The sequence below is a fragment of the Patella vulgata genome, chromosome 4 (assembly GCF_932274485.2).
Source record: "Patella vulgata chromosome 4, xgPatVulg1.2, whole genome shotgun sequence".
NCBI classification, from domain to species: Eukaryota; Metazoa; Mollusca; class Gastropoda; family Patellidae; genus Patella; species Patella vulgata.
In genome coordinates this window covers 63,000,319-63,018,892 of record NC_065882.2, presented here as the reverse complement: position 1 = coordinate 63,018,892, position 18,574 = coordinate 63,000,319, and the positions used below count along the sequence as shown (strand labels likewise).

The following is an 18,574-nucleotide window of genomic DNA, read 5'->3' as shown; positions in this document are numbered from 1 at the left end:
AACAAGCAATACAGTTTAATTTCAAAATAATGTAGCAAAAATAAAATAACAACAAAATAATGAATGCAATTGATTAGCTACAATTCACAAGTAATACATAAAAAAACGAAGTTACACGACTATACCACTATACTTTCATTACAATATAGGCTACCACCCAATAATGAAAACAAAATTTATAAGAAAGCTACAATTGATTAGCTACAATTCACAAGTAATACATAAAAAAACGAAGTTACACGACTATACCACTATACTTTCATTACAATATAGGCTACCACCCAATAATGAAAACAAAATTTATAAGAAAGCGATATAGTTTCATATTAAAAAACTGTAGCGACTGATAATAATGCAATTGATAATATAAGCTACAATTCACAAGTAATAAAAATAAAACCAAGTTACACGATTCCATATGTTGAAGCAACATTTCCGTATATATATATCCACATTACCAGATACCACTCAACAATGAAAAAATTTATAAAACAATATTATTACATTTCATTTCTACTCAACGAATAGTCCACGTGTCATACAATTGTGATTATACATGCGATTATATCTATTTTATAATATATATTTATCGTCCAACCATTTACATTTGATGGCTTTTAAACAATATACACTATTAACATTATATTAGCAAGGGAGGTTACTAGATTGTACACTGAGAATAATAAAAATCTTTTACATCAAATCATCATAAACTGGAGTAATTGTCTCTATTGTACTTTCGTTCAGCCCGTCATAGTTGGTACATGATATCGATGTTGGTGATCTTATACATAAACATTGGTTGCGCTTTTAATTGATAATTCTGTATTTTGGTGACGTTGTTCATTCTCGTGCTCTGATACAGCACTTGTAGTAACGACATCTCCCACAGCAATATATTCATAATATGGTTCACTCTCTTCTGTAACCCGGGATATATTTCTGAAGAGAAAATGGAGCAAAAAAATATTAATCAAAAAGAAACATTAAGATTCACTATTTACGTGCTACAAATTTTTGGTTTGTTTTATTAGCGGAATTAAAATAAAGCCATATAAAGTTTTCAAAAACGTTCCCTCAACACAACAGCCGTGTGGATATTGATCAAATTTGATAAGGAAGAAAATCTTATAAAAAAATCTGATCTCTATCGTGTTCACAAGCTTGTGTGTTTAAAACGATAACCTCTATCATGTTCACCTCGTGGGTTTTCTCTAGGGTCTTCCGGTTTCCTCACACTGCTAAAGACCCCCTACGCGCAAGCGAATTATTGAAATAAAATTGAACCATGTGTTAATTCCGAAATGACCAATGATCTGGTGTGTGTCGAGTGGACGCTAAAACCATGTCTCTCAAAAAAAGTTCTGGAAACTCAATATCGATAGAGTTCATCCTCTCATAAAATGATGTTAAAATTCTGTAGACTGTATCAAGATTTTGACAATGGTACGTGAAACCGCGGAATTCTGAATATCGACAGGGTTCGGCCTCGCATGACCATAACGACTCAAATCAAATGTGAAAAGGATTCGTAAAAATTCGGAATTTGAAAACAACAAAGATGACAGAAGTGTATTTATACAAAGCTATCACTATTACAAAAATTTAAAAATTACCTTCTCTTACAGTAAACTATTAATGCAATACCAGCAAATATAACACCAACAATACCAACAACAATACCAATAACCAGTCCTATATTTATACCAGTAGTTGATTTATGTTTAAATAAACCTGGAATTCATTTTATATTAATAATAATTGATAAGTGTTAACACAATCTTTCTAAAATATGTGATAATCAATTTCGTTCCCAATGCCACACAACAGTAGATCAAAATTTGCTAGCTTCATATCAACACTGATCAAATGATAAGTGAATGTATATCCTGCCTTGTGTATGATACAGGTGACTTCTAGTAGGTTATTAAATGAGGCAATCGTTTGGGTATTTCAGCCATTGACAGACTAGTATTTTGGAACCCGTCACGCATTGGAAAATTAACAGTTATCTATTTTATAACATCAGCGTGTTTTCATCGTAAATGATCGTTGAATATTTATTGTTTAATTTGGGGGATTACGTGGCTAAGTGGGTAAGACGCTGGCTCGCTAGCCTGGAGATCGGGTGTTCGATCCCTGCATTGGCCGAGAAAGTTCATCAAGAATTTCCGGCGTGGTTTCCCTCTTGTCAGGGATACAGGACGGAGGGCCTGACAAGGACAGCTATCTAGTCGTTCGGATGGGACGAAAAACCGAGGTCCCGTGTACCCATTGGCGTGCACGTAAAAGATCCCATGGCAGTTGGAATTCGATATAAAAGTAGGCCGTAGCGCCGCTGTCCAGGCAAAATTTCCTTCATAGCACACTGTATGGCGTATGTCCGTCTTCATTAGCCCAGGTTAGGAGAAGAACAGTAGGACGTTAAACCCCATTTCATTTCATTTCATATTGTTTCATAGCTATACTGTATTTAGACTGTATACCCACAGTAACGAAAACTATTTTACAAGCAACAACAAATCAATGCAGAATCTTCTTACCTTCTGTACAGTTATGTCCAGATGTACCATCTCCACAGTCATCCATACATGAACCATCTGTTATATTACATACAGTTAAACCAGTAATAGATTTACAATTGGTACTACACGTTTTGTCACATGTTATTCCATAATATCCATGTTTACAAGCTTTACACGTACCATCCATGTTACATATATCATCTAAACATCCTATAGGACAGGTTCTACTACACATGGGACCAAAAGACCCAGATGAACATGATTTACAAGTCCCGTTCAAGTGGCAGATGTCTGGACATACAGTAGGACAGAAGTCTCTGCATCTTATACCAAATCTACCTTGTCTACAGGCCATACAAGTTCCATTTATAGTACAATTATCTCCTAAACATCCATATGGACAAAATTCACGACATCTTTGTCCAAATCGCCCTAGTTCACATGACTTACAATGTCCGTTAATATTACAACTATCACCAAGACAACCTGTAGGACATCGCTCATCGCATCGTTTTCCAAACCAACCAGATTTGCAGGATAAACAACGCGATAGTGATTGGTGACACTGAATACAATTTTCAGATAACAAAGCACAAGAATGTGAACATTCGGGTCCTCTCCAACCATCTTTACACCGTAAACAATTACCATCTCTATTACAAACCTCTTCACAAGTCTTGTTGCACGTTTGATTACATGTTCGTCCATAATAACCAACTATACAAGCATTACAGGTACCATTCATGCCACAATCCTCATTTACGCATCCAGTGGGACACTCATGGTCACATCTAGAACTATAAAGTCCCCTTTTACATGCGTTACAGGTACCATTCATGTCACAAACACCATTTACGCATCTAGTGGGACATGGTTTATCGCATCTCTTTCCAAAGAAACCTGATTTGCATGATACACATTGTCTCTTTTGAACACATTTGATACAATGTTCTGGACAACGCTCTGAACAATAAGTTCCCCTCCAACCATCTTCACATGTTGAACATTGATATCCGTTGAATTGGTCACAGTTAATACAATGCTGGAGGCATCCACGTTCACAATATCGCCCCGTCTTCCCTTCAACACATCCTTTAGAACACTTTAGTTGGTTAGTTGGTCCTTCACAAACTGAATCTATACAATTGTCACTGCAGTTCTTGTCACAGTAGTCACCATAAAAACCTTTTGAACATCGTAAACAATTACCATATCTTTTACACCCCCCTTCACAAGTCTTGCTGCACGTTTGATTACATGTTCGTCCATAATAACCATGCATACATTTAATACAGTAACCATTGGCTCTACATCCTTCTAAACAAGTAGTGCTGCAAGAATTGTTACAGTAATTACCATAATATCCATTCATACATTTATTACAGTAACCATCAGTTCCTCTACATCCTTCTAAACAAGTAGTGCTGCAAGTGTTGTTACAATAATTACCATAATATCCTGGGATGCATTCATTACACTGGCCATCTTGTCTACTGCATCGCCGACTACACGATTTAACACACTTCATCTCACAGCTGTCACCATGATATCCTTCAAGACATTCATAACATCTTCCTGTTTGATCGCAGCCTTTATTATTACACGTAAGGCTACAGGGTTTGTCGCATCTTGTACCAAATTTACCATCAATACAGCCAAATAAACAATCACCAGTCATGTTACATACTGTATCTGAATCGTGCTTTCTGCATCCATTACTGCAAGTTGAATTACAAAACCTGTCAAATGTGTTGCCTACACATTGTTTGCACTCTCCAGATACCGAATCACATTGATTGGGACAATTCTCGGGACAGCGATTTTGACAATTAGATCCGTACCATCCAGATTTACAAAGCGAACAGTCACTGTTGTTACATGTTACACAGTTAGCCGGGCATGGTGTTTGACAGTAAGAACCTTTATAACCATCAATACATCCACGTGTACAGCCGGGTTTATATAATGCTGGTAATGTTCTACATTGTTTATTCGTACATGTTTTACTGCATTCATGTTCACATTTCTCACCGTAATAGGTGACTTTACAACTACACGACCCATCTGCAGAACATATGTTATCAAGACAACCAATACTACATTCATGTTGACAGTCATCACCATATCTATCTGGAGAACATGTTTTACATATACCATTTGATATATCACATCCACCTTGACAATAACTATTACATTCATATTGACAATTATCACCATATCTACCTGGAGAACATGTTGTACATATACCGTTTGATCTATTACATCCACCTTGACAATGACTACTACAGTCATGTTGACAGGTATCACCATATCTACCTGGAGAACATGTTGTACATATACCATTTGATGTATTACAACCACCTTGACATTTACTACTACAACGTGTATTACATGTATCTGTATACCAACCCTCTATACATCCCCTGTTACAAACACCACCATCTTCATCACATCCTCCTGGTAGACAGTTTGGACATTTTTTTAGACACCATACACCCCCATAAAATCCGTCTTGGCATCCATTGGTACAAACACCACGCTTACAGCTACCGTCTTTACATGTTGAACAGTTCGATCTACATCTCCCACCATAAAATCCATCTTTACACTCGTTAATACAAATTCCATTTTTCATTTTACAGCCACCGGATTTACAGTTTGAACATACTAGCTTACACATTCCATCATTACCATAGAAACCTTCTTTACATCCATTGATACAGACACCATTCATCATCTTACAACCACCTGGTAAAGAATTGTAACATTTCAGGGAACAGTTATCGCCATAATATCCTTCTCTACAAGCTGAACATACACCAGGGCCCTTATTCACGAAAACTTAAACTAAGATACAATCGAAATTTTAAGAAATACTGCAATTCGATTAGCTGACCAGTAAAATCAATTTGCATATTGGTTAGCCAATTGAATTGCAGTATTTCTTAAAATTTCGGTTGTATCTTAGTTTAAGTTTTCGTGAATAAGGACCCAGATCCGTAGCAAACATTACCTTTACAGTTTGGACTACATTCAACCGTACAATTAATACCATAGAATCCCACATTACAGCCATCTGTACATCTACCAGTAACATCACATTTATCATTCTTACAATTTATAGGGCATGGTTTACAGTGTCCTGTATTGTCATCACATGGTTTGCCACCGCACTTACAAGATGAACATGTTCCACTAGATTTTTCATAATATCCATCTGAACACCGAGCTGATAATTAAAATTAATATCATATTATTGATTAATAAATAAGAAAGTGGCATACTGTAACCGGTATAAACAATTTATAAATATAGCACGTTAACTGTTTAAGCACGTCTTATTTGTTCCTATCAATCACAGGCAACGACCGACGAGAACGTTTTGGGTCAGGTATTTTGTACGTAATAACCAAAAAGATTAGTATAGAAAATGTATGTTAGATAATATCCGGAATATATAAATACGTAATCTTGTTTGTTTGTTTCATTTCACATTAGACATTTGTATATGACTAACATGTTCGTTGAATTGTTAGGTGAATGATTTTTTTTTGACTATCAAATACTATAAAGCTAGTAATTTACACCGCCTCAAACAAAATGTTACAATTAACCTAATCTTATATGGCAACCCCAACCTTTCAGATGATACCAATTTTAACATATTTAACATAGTGCAAAAATACATTAAAGATAGCAAGAGATTTTAACACTTTAATATTTTATTTACAATATGCAATACTTTTTATCTTATATAAATTTCATAATCTAAAATGAAAATGTAATACCCTACTATTAGACTCCAAGAAATGTATATATGTTTGTAACTCACTGTATATACATATGTCCACCATTGTCTATTGTAAACATAAGATATAACTGTTTTGTATGTTTGGAGGGAACTTTTATAGGCCTTTGCCTGTTGTTCAACCCAGTTCAGTTTATTGAATATAATATTGTTTAAACTAAACTAACTGATGCCTTATCGTTCAGATTTGCCCTTTAAACACCTGTCCAGTCTTTTTTTGTTTATATATTTAAATAGACAAATAAAATATTCATCCCACTCATCAATATATAAAAATGTTTATCACCTGAATAAACCTCTACTTCACATAATGCTAGAGATGTATATTCAATGTCTGTTGTTATAAATACAATATGTCCTGTCAACTCAACATCTGGTTGTTGATTACATCTATCTATACTATACGGATTTCTATGAATACCAGGATCTTTATAACAAACTGGTGATGATTTAAGAGTTGCTTCATCACAACTACCAGTATCACTGATCATTACAGAAAAATTAGTAAGGTTGACTTTAGCTAAAATAAACAAATAGAAACCTATAAGTGTAATCTGTGAATGAAATATTTAAAATGTATGCAGATCAGTAAGTGGGACAAATATCAGAAATACCCACAGTTTAGATACAGAAAAAATGGTTAGCTTACCAGTGTATTCTGTAGATTTGATTAAACGCTTTCAAAAAATCTATACACAGAAATGAGGTTAATTTTTTTTGCAGGGGATACTTTCAGATTACTAAGTTTACAAATGACATGCTTTAGTTGATCTTGAAATAACTTTTAAAAACACCGATTCAACTATTTTTATTATATTTTCTTATTTTGCGGTGTCTATTTCTTTTAACTCAATATTTTCCATAAAATTCAAAATAACAAACACGAATTAAAATTCAATATTGGCCCATTTCAATCCTAATATTTAAGACATAATGAACATTTTAATATATGTACACGAGTAGTGTATTTCTATGGTTTTGGGTGCCGTTTGTAAGGAACAAAGAAAAATATATCCTACAAGACAATGTAGAAGTAATTAGCAATGGCTGATTCACAAACGACATAATAATAAAAAACATATTCAGCATGAACTAAGCAGGTGTAAACGATTGCCTTTCAATTTGGACTGTTCACGTATTTCACTGAACATGATTGATTAGAATTACAATAAAAATTTAAAAATTGAATATGAATCACTATAATATTCATATTATATTAATGTGTGCTTGTAGACCCATTTTCGTCTATTTTAATCTTCCACGGTGACATTCAGTATTTTTATAACTTGTCAGATTTCCTCTCACAGTCTCATATAACAACTTTTGGTCTTCGAAGTAATTATCAGTGAGCAGAAATTCACCCGTGTATCTGTTATCGCTCGCTACTTCAGTCAGTTATATATAAGGATAACTCGTGTTTTCCATTTTTTGCGTCACTTCCGTGTGTTCAAATCTTTGTTACACATCTATCGTAGCAATGATCTGTGTGTTAAAATTATATTTGAAAAGTGTTTAACCAGTTCTATCACATATGTGATAATGACTGACAACAATATTGTTCTTTAACTTTTATAATGGTGTGATAATCTGCCAATCGCTAATACAATTAATGTTTCTTAAATTAACCACTTTAAGATCAACTGGCATGCAAGTCGTTAACCAGTCACCACTTTTCAAGCCGTCATTGGGTAACGACGTTAATCCCATCTATTGTTTTTGTTGATTTATCATATTGTTTAACAGTTTATGGATTGTTCGACAATCGACATGTCAGTTTTAATTACATTTGCTTTTATCCTATTATCTGATTTTTCTTAAATATAACAAAATTTGTTCATTGATGGCAGTCACTAGTTAGGATCCCTTACTAAGTGCAGTAACCGGCCTGTCAGTACTGTATGACGATATATGTATATTTATGTTCCGGTATATTGAAGAATTGAAGAATCATTTTAAGTGTGTTATATCCGAAGTGAGAATTTACACCTCTAAACTATTATGAGTTTAGTGATATCCTCCGTACGGTGTACATTGATAGACATCTTATTGGTATAATACAGTATAATAATTTAAACGTCTTTTATACAGTGCATAGGAGATTGACAACATATGATTAAATTATCCTTATATAAAATTACTATACACTTACTGCTTTTATTTCTATTTTCACCATAAACATTAATTTCGTTGATTTTGTATGGCTTCTGTAAATCAACACACCACCATGATTTGATGTCATTATTTGTAACTGAGCAAGATCCATATTTATCCTGACGTTCACCATCTACAGCATTAGATGAATTATATCCAATCTGGACTAAAGATGAACTCTGTTTGGTAGTCTTGCCTAAAGCTACATTTTCTGAAATATTAATTTCAGCTTAAATCAATCAAATCGGACAACATTATATTCAATGGGGTGTTTTAGCCTGAAAAAGTACAAATGTTTTTTTGTTATTATTACATGGATTTCCCCAAATTATTAAGTAAGTGTAGACCGCTTTCTCCATTATATATTTTGTTTTACAAATACTTCCGTCCTGAAATCAGAACACAACAGAACACTGAGCTATCAAATTTCTTATTAAAAACCAAGTTTCTCTAACAGTCTACATGTACTACATGATAAGAATCATGTACTTCGTCGTTGGCTGTATGTGTTTATCCTGGACAACATTGTCTATAATTAAATTTGGGATGTATAGTTTGTATAATCTTAATTGCAGAGTAATTAATTAATGGTGGAATTACTAAGGCGGTGGAGGTGATCTTCGGTGAATTTCTAATCATATTTACAGTCCAGGTGATCTGACAGATGTCATGGGATTAGCACATTCTCTAACATGTCTGGTGTTACCTCTGTGTTATTGTCAATGATCTATATTATTTTGGTTGTTGAGTACCTATTGTATTTGTGTGTAAAATATAGCTTGACAGAAGACATCGGGAGATGTCGCGGTCATAACAAAAATGTGATAAGTGTTGATGACACGTTAAAGCTCATAGCTGTACCTATACCAATTCAATCTGTTTCACAGAGTTATTGTAATCGCAATACCTCTGACCTTTTTATAAGTTCAAGTTGATTCTACATGTGACGTCACGTCACGCGGCCCCGGTCATTGGCTCGAAAGCTCGTTCAATGTTCACACAACATGGACTGTTCCGTGTAGAATGGTGTCTGTTAATCATTTTATTTATATACTCATTTATAACTAAATAGGAAAAATTTTTTTTCCAGATATACTTCAAACACATTTATTTATTTTTCTAATACTACAAAAAATGTTTTAGAATTTAATTTGCAGAAGGAAAAAAGTTAATATTACAAGCTCATTAACTCGCATCAATGTCAACCCTCTCAGTGATATTAGGGATCTAGCGAATATTCACTGATGATGAGTGTGATACCAATTAGACAAACATGTACCAACTGATTAAAATACAAACGTACAACATAGTTTTGTTAACAATTGTTTTAAATCCGACTTCAATAAGCTATTTGTTTATAAAGTGCGTATAAAATAGATTTTATATCTAAGGGCGATTCCGTACAAAAATCCATTAACAGAATGGCCAAATCGAGATAATTTATAGTAAATGTACTTACTAAATGAGAGTATATCACAATAATCAATACCCAAAATAGTAAAGTAGAACGACGGTGTCTAGAAAGACTAAACATACCCTGTACCCGATACAAATAATAAATCGCTAAACCCTTATTTATATTAGAATTTTATTTTTCAACGGCTATATTATACCATGTTTTGATCACGTTCCACAGTTTGGGGTAATGCCAATAAAGGTAAACTTGAGGTCTTGTAGAAACTTTCAAAACGTGCAACAAGAAGCAATTTGGATGTAAAACCTGATTCACATTGGGTGCTTTTATTTGAATCTCTTAATTAGTTCACATTCTACCAACGAATTTAATACAATCAGGAAATGCTCAATTTCAAAATTCTAAGAGATTAATTACCATCAACATATTCTATGAAAATTCTAAATTGACCGAAACTACCATGACATTGAGATCAAAAAGTCAACTTAAATTAGCAATTCCAAAACGTAACAAAAAGGCCAATGACAATAACATTCTATACTACTTCTTTATTCTGGAATTCACCACCTCAAACTGTGGAACATGTATCTTCATGTTTTATTTTCAAAAGGGAATTAGTAAACCATGTGAAATCTCTTAATCCTTATTAACTACTGTTGTCCTCTGAATGTATGTTTATTTGCCATTTTTCTTTCTCATTTGTTTAATTTTTTCCCTCGATAAGCTTATTTATGATGTATATGGACTTTGTAAATATGTGTAAATATTGTTACTACATGTAGTTGCTAGTTTTATAGAGTAAGAGGGACACGTTGAAAATTAAAATACATGTACTAAATATGTTCCCTCAGAAAATATAGTCATTATCATCATTATAATATCATTTGACTTTTGATATCAGAAACTAACTATTAAGGACAAACAATATAATAATATTAGTTAAAGCAGGGACGTGGTGATAATGACTATGTAATTAGCGATACTCATTCTTCATGCTCAAAAAAATAAATGAATAAAATAAAATAATAAATAATACCACTTTATTTTTAAAGTGGATGAAATTCAATGAGTTTTTTTTTTATTGATGTGGAGGATGATGGTCACTATGAAAAATGTAATTGACATGTTTGAACACTGACGTTAATACTGCTTAATGTCCAACTCCCCACTCTACGTGCCATCCCCCCTATTCATTCCAAAATCCTGTTATTGTATTATAAATTTTGACCCGAAATGGGCCGAGCATGTTAAATGCATGTTCAAGGTAACGGTGATTTTTTTCGCAGGAATAGAGGTATATTGTTGCGACACAATGTCAATGCCGTACCCAACCCCAAATGACCATCACCAGGCTCCGAATTCACAAAACATTCCCAGACGCAGGTTAAGAATTAACTCAAATTTGTTCGCCTTATTTTAACTAAAATATAGCCCTTTATAAAACTTATGTTGTTTTAATGAATCAAATACACTGTACATCAATAAGAAACTGTGAGCAAATTTTGTGTTTTTGGATTAAAGATATTTTTCATAAACAGTAATTGGATGTTGAGTAAGATCTTAACTTAAGTCTGAGATTGTTTCGTGAACTCGGGACCAGGCCTCCGAGTTAAAGACATATTATATATATTATATATAACTCAATATGAATGAGTATCACATGAAACAAGAAATTAATATAGTATATAATTTACCTGTTGTACAATAGTTGCAGGTTGACATACAGTGTTCCTCCATGTAGTCTCTCCAATCACCAGGTTTGTCTTTACAATGTGCACCATAAACTTTACATGGTGTTACAGTCCTCTTGTCTTCACATGTGTCAAGGGCTGAAATATTTACAGTAATCATGTTTTGGGTGTCTGGTGGTCCAAGTATTCTACTATATGTTCGTCACCAATATGAGTTTAATTCTACAGTTGTATATTTTAGAAAATAAGATAGTTGATCCTCGTTAACTGGTGAAGTTTGGTTACAAGCGAATTTTATTGAGAAGAGGATTATAATATTTGTCAGTTATGAAATGCCGTGTTGTGTCGAGTAGACTATTGCCTAGTTCATCTCTATTGTACTACTATCATATGATAAATGATATGTTACATTACACTACTCTTGTAACAATCATCTACCTACAGTTAAATATACTTATATATTGTTAATAACAATCATTATACTTACCATTGGTGACATCAAATATAAAACAATACACAAGTACATATATCAGTATAGTACTAGCCATGTTGACATGTATATACTAAATATATCTGTTAAACATATAGATTATAATACAGATATTTTAGATCAAGGAAGTAAAATAATTTGTTCCTGTATCAAATTAATGGAGAATAACCTAAATGAATCATAAAATCAAATTTTAGTACTGTTAGTGTATAAACTTATAATTGTCTTATACAATAACACACTTTTGATATTTTTTTGTTATAATTAATTTGTAGTGTGTTTCGCGTGTTAACGTCGTGGCTCAGCGCTTAAACGTTGGCTCGCTAACCTGGAGGTCGTATGTTCGATCCCGGTGTTAGCTGAGGTCCCGTGTATACATTGGCGTGCACGTAAAATAAGCCTTGACGGCTGGAATTTGAAATATGAGAAGGCCGTAGTGCTCGCTGTACGGCTAAATTTCCACCATAACACATTTATGACGTAGGCCCGTCTTCATTAGCCCAGTCGGGGCAGACCAGTAGAACGTCAAACACAAATTTCATTTCATTCCGTGTTATCATATTCTTTTTAATTTACTCGTTATTGTATAACGACTGGTAATTTTACATTATTTCAGGTCAAATAAGCTGTAATATACATGCATTTTCTCATGTAAAAATTGCTTGGAGTTAAAGTGGGGTCCCGATAGTGGACAGAATGAGGGTCCAGAGAATGTAAATTCGAATCACTCATCTATTGGAACTTTTGATATTGTACTCAATCCAACATGTGGGCCGTGGGGGCTACGGGACTTTTGTCCAACTTAGCCCCCCCCCCCTTGATCCATTATTACTAATTAAGAACTGAAATGAAATGGGAAATGGGGTTTAACGTTATTATGTTCTGCTCCGTCTGGGTTAATGAAGACGGGCATGCTCCATACAGTGTGCTGCGAAGGAAATGTTGCCCGGGCGCTACGATCCACTCTTATATCGAATTCCAACTGTCAATGAATCTTTTACGTATGGCAAACCCGATAAGGTTCCTAGGTCGACATAGGGGTGGAACACGTGACGTCCGGGCTATCGAGTCAACGTTTTACTGACTGAGCCGCCGTGGCTTCGATAAAGACACGATGACGACACCCATCCCAAATGCCATATAAAGGTATTACGTGGAACTAAATGACCTAAGAAAATTAAATAGATACGACTAATTGACCAGGCAGTGTGTGCACAACTGTTACTCGAATGCTAACGTAAACGACAATATTGGCTTAGTTACAAATAGAATCTATACACTTTGTAATAATAATGAAATCAGTCACGAAAATCACTATGTTTCTTTTTCTTAAACATACATTATGCACGAGCTAAATCTGGCCTTTAGTGTTATGAATTGTTATTTAGATTATTTGTTATCGTGACAAGCCCACAATGAACTATCTAGACCATCGGATGACTGAGATATTGAATGAATTAGAACAACCGAAATGAAATGAAATGGGGTTTAACGTCCTACTGTTCTGCTCCGAAATGGGCTAATAGAGACGGGCATACGCCATACAGTGTCATACGCCATACAGTGTGCTATGAGGGTAGATTTTGCCCCGACAGCGGCACTACGGCCTACTCTTACATCGAATTCCAACTGTCAAGGGATCCTTTACGTGCACGCCAATGTGTACACGGGACCTCGGTTTTTCGTCTCATCCGAATGACTAGACAGCTGTCCTTGTCAGGCCCTCCATCCTGCATCACTGACAAGGGGGAACCACGCCGGGAAATCTGGATGAACTTTCTCGGCCAATGCAGGGATCGAACACCCGACCTCCAGGCTGGCGAGCCAGCGTCTTACCCACTTAGCCAGCGAGATTCCAATTAAAACAACCGCAGCATTTATCGTTGAAATTGATAATCGAGAGTGTCTTTATTGTCGTTACAACGGTACTTGCCAATCGAGAAAATTTACGCCCAAACATCAAATTGCTCTATTATTCCGCTCAGAATAGAGTTATTTAATTGCAATGTTTAATATATTCATTTTTTGAACTTGTATAGCCAGAACGGCCAGTTATTTATCGGATTTTTTTATATAATGCATCTTTAAATAATTTATGTTATTAAAAGTTTGTTGAATCGATGAGTATGTCTTTAGTTCACTAAACAGAACGTTCAGGATTCAATCCCGGTGTTGACTAAGAAAGTTACCATTATCAGAACATATTGACAGTGCGTTAAAGATCCCTGACAGTTGAAAATCGTAATAAGAGCAGGTCGTCATACCACTGTCAAGGCAAAATCCATTTTCGCTATGATTGGTGGGCATACAATGCACTCACAGGTGAGTCCGGGTGGCTTAATACATAGGAGTAACAGATTCTCCATTCCTTTAGTTAGTATGATTGGAAGTCGGGATGCACGAACGAAATCAAATGGGTTTAGGTAACTTTAAGATAAATATTGCCCGGACTGCGACGTAACAGGCAACTCTATTTAGAACTCCAACGGCCAAGTTTCTTTTACGTTTACACTGGACCCCAGTTTAACGTCCCATTCGAACGACCAGGTGTTGTTGCTTGTAAAGTCTCCACTCCTGCAGAACTCATAATCGGATACCACACCGAGGAACAACTCGGTCAACATCGGGGGCAAACCTGAATAATTAAACCGTCAGCGTTACAGATACAGACTTCAAATGTTACAGAAAGTATTATAATTAGACCTTTATTTACATAACAAGCCCAAAATTAACTCTGTAGACCCTTGGATGGCTTGGATACAGCTTGGACTTAAACAGTCGTCCATTTAATAATTAATAGCTGACCAAGCTAACATTTACCGACGTCACTCCCAGAGACTGTCGACGAATAGATTGAAAATCGAGTTTACCTTAGGCATTGAGAGTGTTACTTGATAATCAAGAATATGTGGGCGGAATCAAAAGATCAGCAATTCTCGGAGACGGTGCGGAGGCAGTTGATGCGCATTTCTAGTCCAAAATTCCAACAATGATAACTAAGTTCAATCTTAACTAATGTATCTTTAGTTATTTTAGCAATAAATAAAGTTACATGTAATTCAAATCTTGGATACGCCAGGGTTAACAACGAGTGGGGGGAGGGGGGGATACAAAATCTAAACGATATGATGTGGCCTGTCTGATTGACTATGGTCTCATGCACAGTTATTGGTCGGGTAGGCTTCCGAAAACGAATATGAAGTTACGAATACCATCGATGAATCCCGAGGTTAAAAAGCGTGATTCGGGAACAAATAAAATCTCCCACTGTTCAAAGGGCAGTAACTCACAATACAAGTCGTACAAACTAATGTAATAACTTAATTTGGGTAAAATCCTTTTTAGATGCAATAAATTGTTTAATGTACCATATATTTTACAATGTGAGTTACTTTTATATCTTCTTTAGTTAACGACCGTATCATGGAACATTTGATTAACGAGTGATACCTTCTTACTATCATATAATATTGTAACTAATTGTTTAATTTTTCAGTCCAATATGATAAATCCTTTATGGTAGCAGGCGTGGGGTGGTGAAAGCTAATCTGTGTTTGTAAAATGTTTCAAAAAGACCTAAAGTAATAATATATGCATATCAAATACTTATATTTAGGGATCGACCTAATGTGAAGGATAAAATTGACATTATAGATTTAGAACATAATGTGAAACGTGTCTATTTATTATGATATCAATAACGTGATATTTGTGAACGTGAATGTTATTATCATATGTGATGTAAATAAATAATAACCGGGTTCTTTAAACAAATTTGTATTACAAATATTAATAGTACACGCATGTAACTTTTTATTTTTTATTTTTTAAAATATTGTTTACGTGAATGCATACATGTGATAGTTTATTTTAATTAAAGTATATAGGCCGTGAAATTTCTGTTTATTCATGCATATCAATACATTTTTGTGATTAAAATATTTAGTTCGTCTCGCAAACATCGCCATATGTTTGGGGTAACATTGTCAGGTTGGCGCTGGGTGCCATTAAATATCATTCCTTACTGTCTCGCTCTCGACCATTCACTTCTTTACAATTGAGCGTTATGCAAGGGAGACAACTACTTTTATTCCGTTTCAAATTATCATTTTTGCCGTCGGAGACGAATAAATGACCATCTATTTGTATATAATGTTCCCTTTCTTTCCCCATTCCGGGTGTGGAAAGTTTCTGGAATGAAATTTAAATGGGGTTTAATGCTTTACTTTTCTATACCAACAAGGTCAATGAAGACATACCCACATCGTGATATGCGTTATGATGACACTGACAGCGGTATACGTAAGACTAGGGGCTTTAACTTCGGATGGGACAAAAACTACAGATTGACGTTCACTTTAAAAAACCTTTGATAGTTGGAATTGAAGAAAGAGTGGAGGAAACCCACTTTCAAGGCATCATTAACCGCTTGGTGCAGAAATGTAGGTGTATGTTTTATTTCATAATTCAAACTATGGCCTTGCTAGCTTTGTCAGGGGCGCTGTTGTGCAAGGGGGCACGGAGGGGTCCTCCTCCTAGAAAATGTTTGAAAATCGGGTGCAGAAACAGGCTACTAGTTAAAACCTATCAGATCAAAATACAATAACCGATTCGGTTCACTTCGACGTAACATGGAGCCACGGTGGCTAAGTGGGTAAGACGTTGGCTGCCTCGCTAGCCTGGAGGTCGCGTGTTCGATCCCTGCATTGGCCAAGAAAGTTCATCGGGATTTTCTGACGTGGTTTCCACTTGTCAGTGGTGCAGGACCGAGGTCCCGTGTATACATTGGCGTGCACGTAAAATATCCCTTGGCTGTTGGAATTCGATACAAGAGCAGGCCATAGTGCCGCTGTCCGGGCAAAATGTCCCTCACAGCACACTGCATGGCGTATGCCCGTCTTTATTAGCCAAGTATAGGAGCAGACCAGTAGGACGTTAAACCCCATTGTATTTCACATCGAACAAAAATCTCGAATCCTGTTTTTATACAATTTTATCGGATAGATTCAAAAATATAAAATCTTATTATGACATAGTACGGCAACGTGTACTTGACCGAAGTATATTTTGGGCGACCTAGCAATGCACTCTATAATTACCTTATATACATCCACTTCGTCCATACGATTTTTATGAAAAGAAGCAAACTGCGCGAACCCGCACTCAAGTCTCCACTTGTTAACCGGAGACGAGCACGAGATGAGATACATAACCAACCAATGCTTGAACATATCAATTTTTAAAATCGGTGAAGAGTTGAAACGAGAAGGATGTGATTTTTCAATATATGCGACCGTGCCTTTAATACTTCAGCTATTGTAATATGACTTCATCGTCACGTAAGTTTAATCATCTGATCATATTACCTAATATTTATTAAAACAAGGCAGAAAGAAGATCAAACACATAAAGAAGTAAGTGTTTACATACAACCAGCTCAAATTACAAAAGAGTATTGTGATTCTAAAGAATAATTAATGGTCTGTTTCCTGAACCACGTTATATTTCTTCTCCGTGTTAAATATTTAATGACTGGCTAGATTTATATCATGTTTCAAAACATTATTATTTTTATCATAATATCGGACACCACACTTATTATACTGTGTAACATCAAATCTAAATACGCACCAACTTTTAAAGAAAAAAACAATTCCATTAAACGGTTGTTTTTTTTTAAGTTATGTTTATGTTATTGCCATATTTTTGCGTTTCATAACGAATTATCAAGGCTTATATTATATTAAAGATACATTATGTAAGAACTCAATCCACCTATTACAGGTATTTTTCTAGCTTCAAATGTATGTATTATTTAGACATATTCACATGACAAGCCCATAATCACCTATCTCGGCCATCGGGTGGTTGCGACATTGAATGGATTAGAAGACCCACACCATTTAAACATACGTTATGCAAGAGGTAAATCAGCCCCTTGCAGGCCTTTCTTTAGGCCTGAAATGTTATACAGTATAAACTATTAATTAGACATTATTAACATGAAAAGACCATAATCAACTCTAGATGCCATCTTATCTGTCCGATTTTCTGCTAAACAACGTCCGTTGACGATTAAACGCAAGACTGGATAATCGAGACTTTCTTTTTATCTTGACAGCTGTAACAGTGACAATCGAGGCTATATAGATTTTAAAATAACTTTTTCTCCGCTTAGAGTGAAGCAATTTGACTGAAATGTTCAGCATAATTCATTTACATCATCTAGTATTTAACTATTATAGTAAGAACTGCCAGCTCTTTATCTAATCTTCCATAATGTATCTTTAATAATGTAACGTTAAAATGTAAAATCGAAACTGTGTTTATTGTCGCAGCAATGGTATACTTCACAATCCAGACTACCTTGTCAAAAATTCACCCTCTTTCGCTCAGAATAAAGTAATTTGATTGAAATTATCAATGTATTCATATTTCATTATCTATTTTTGATCTAGTTTACTAAGAACAGCTAGCACATGTCCAAACCCTACC

At 34.9% G+C, this 18,574-nt stretch overlaps 1 protein-coding gene across 1 annotated transcript; it reads right to left on the bottom strand.

The window, feature by feature from the left end:
• On the bottom strand, positions 1 to 8,690 carry LOC130012429 (multiple epidermal growth factor-like domains protein 6). Its single transcript, XM_056100371.1, has 6 exons — positions 8,483 to 8,690; positions 6,620 to 6,853; positions 5,539 to 5,754; positions 2,544 to 5,273; positions 1,617 to 1,734; positions 1 to 942 (listed from the first exon to the last, which is right to left on the bottom strand). The coding sequence occupies exons 2-6, from the start codon at positions 6,822 to 6,824 to the stop codon at positions 786 to 788; spliced, it is 3,426 nt and encodes a 1,141-aa protein (XP_055956346.1). The 5' UTR covers positions 6,825 to 6,853; positions 8,483 to 8,690; the 3' UTR covers positions 1 to 785.
• Between the last annotated feature and the right edge of the window lie 9,884 nt (positions 8,691 to 18,574).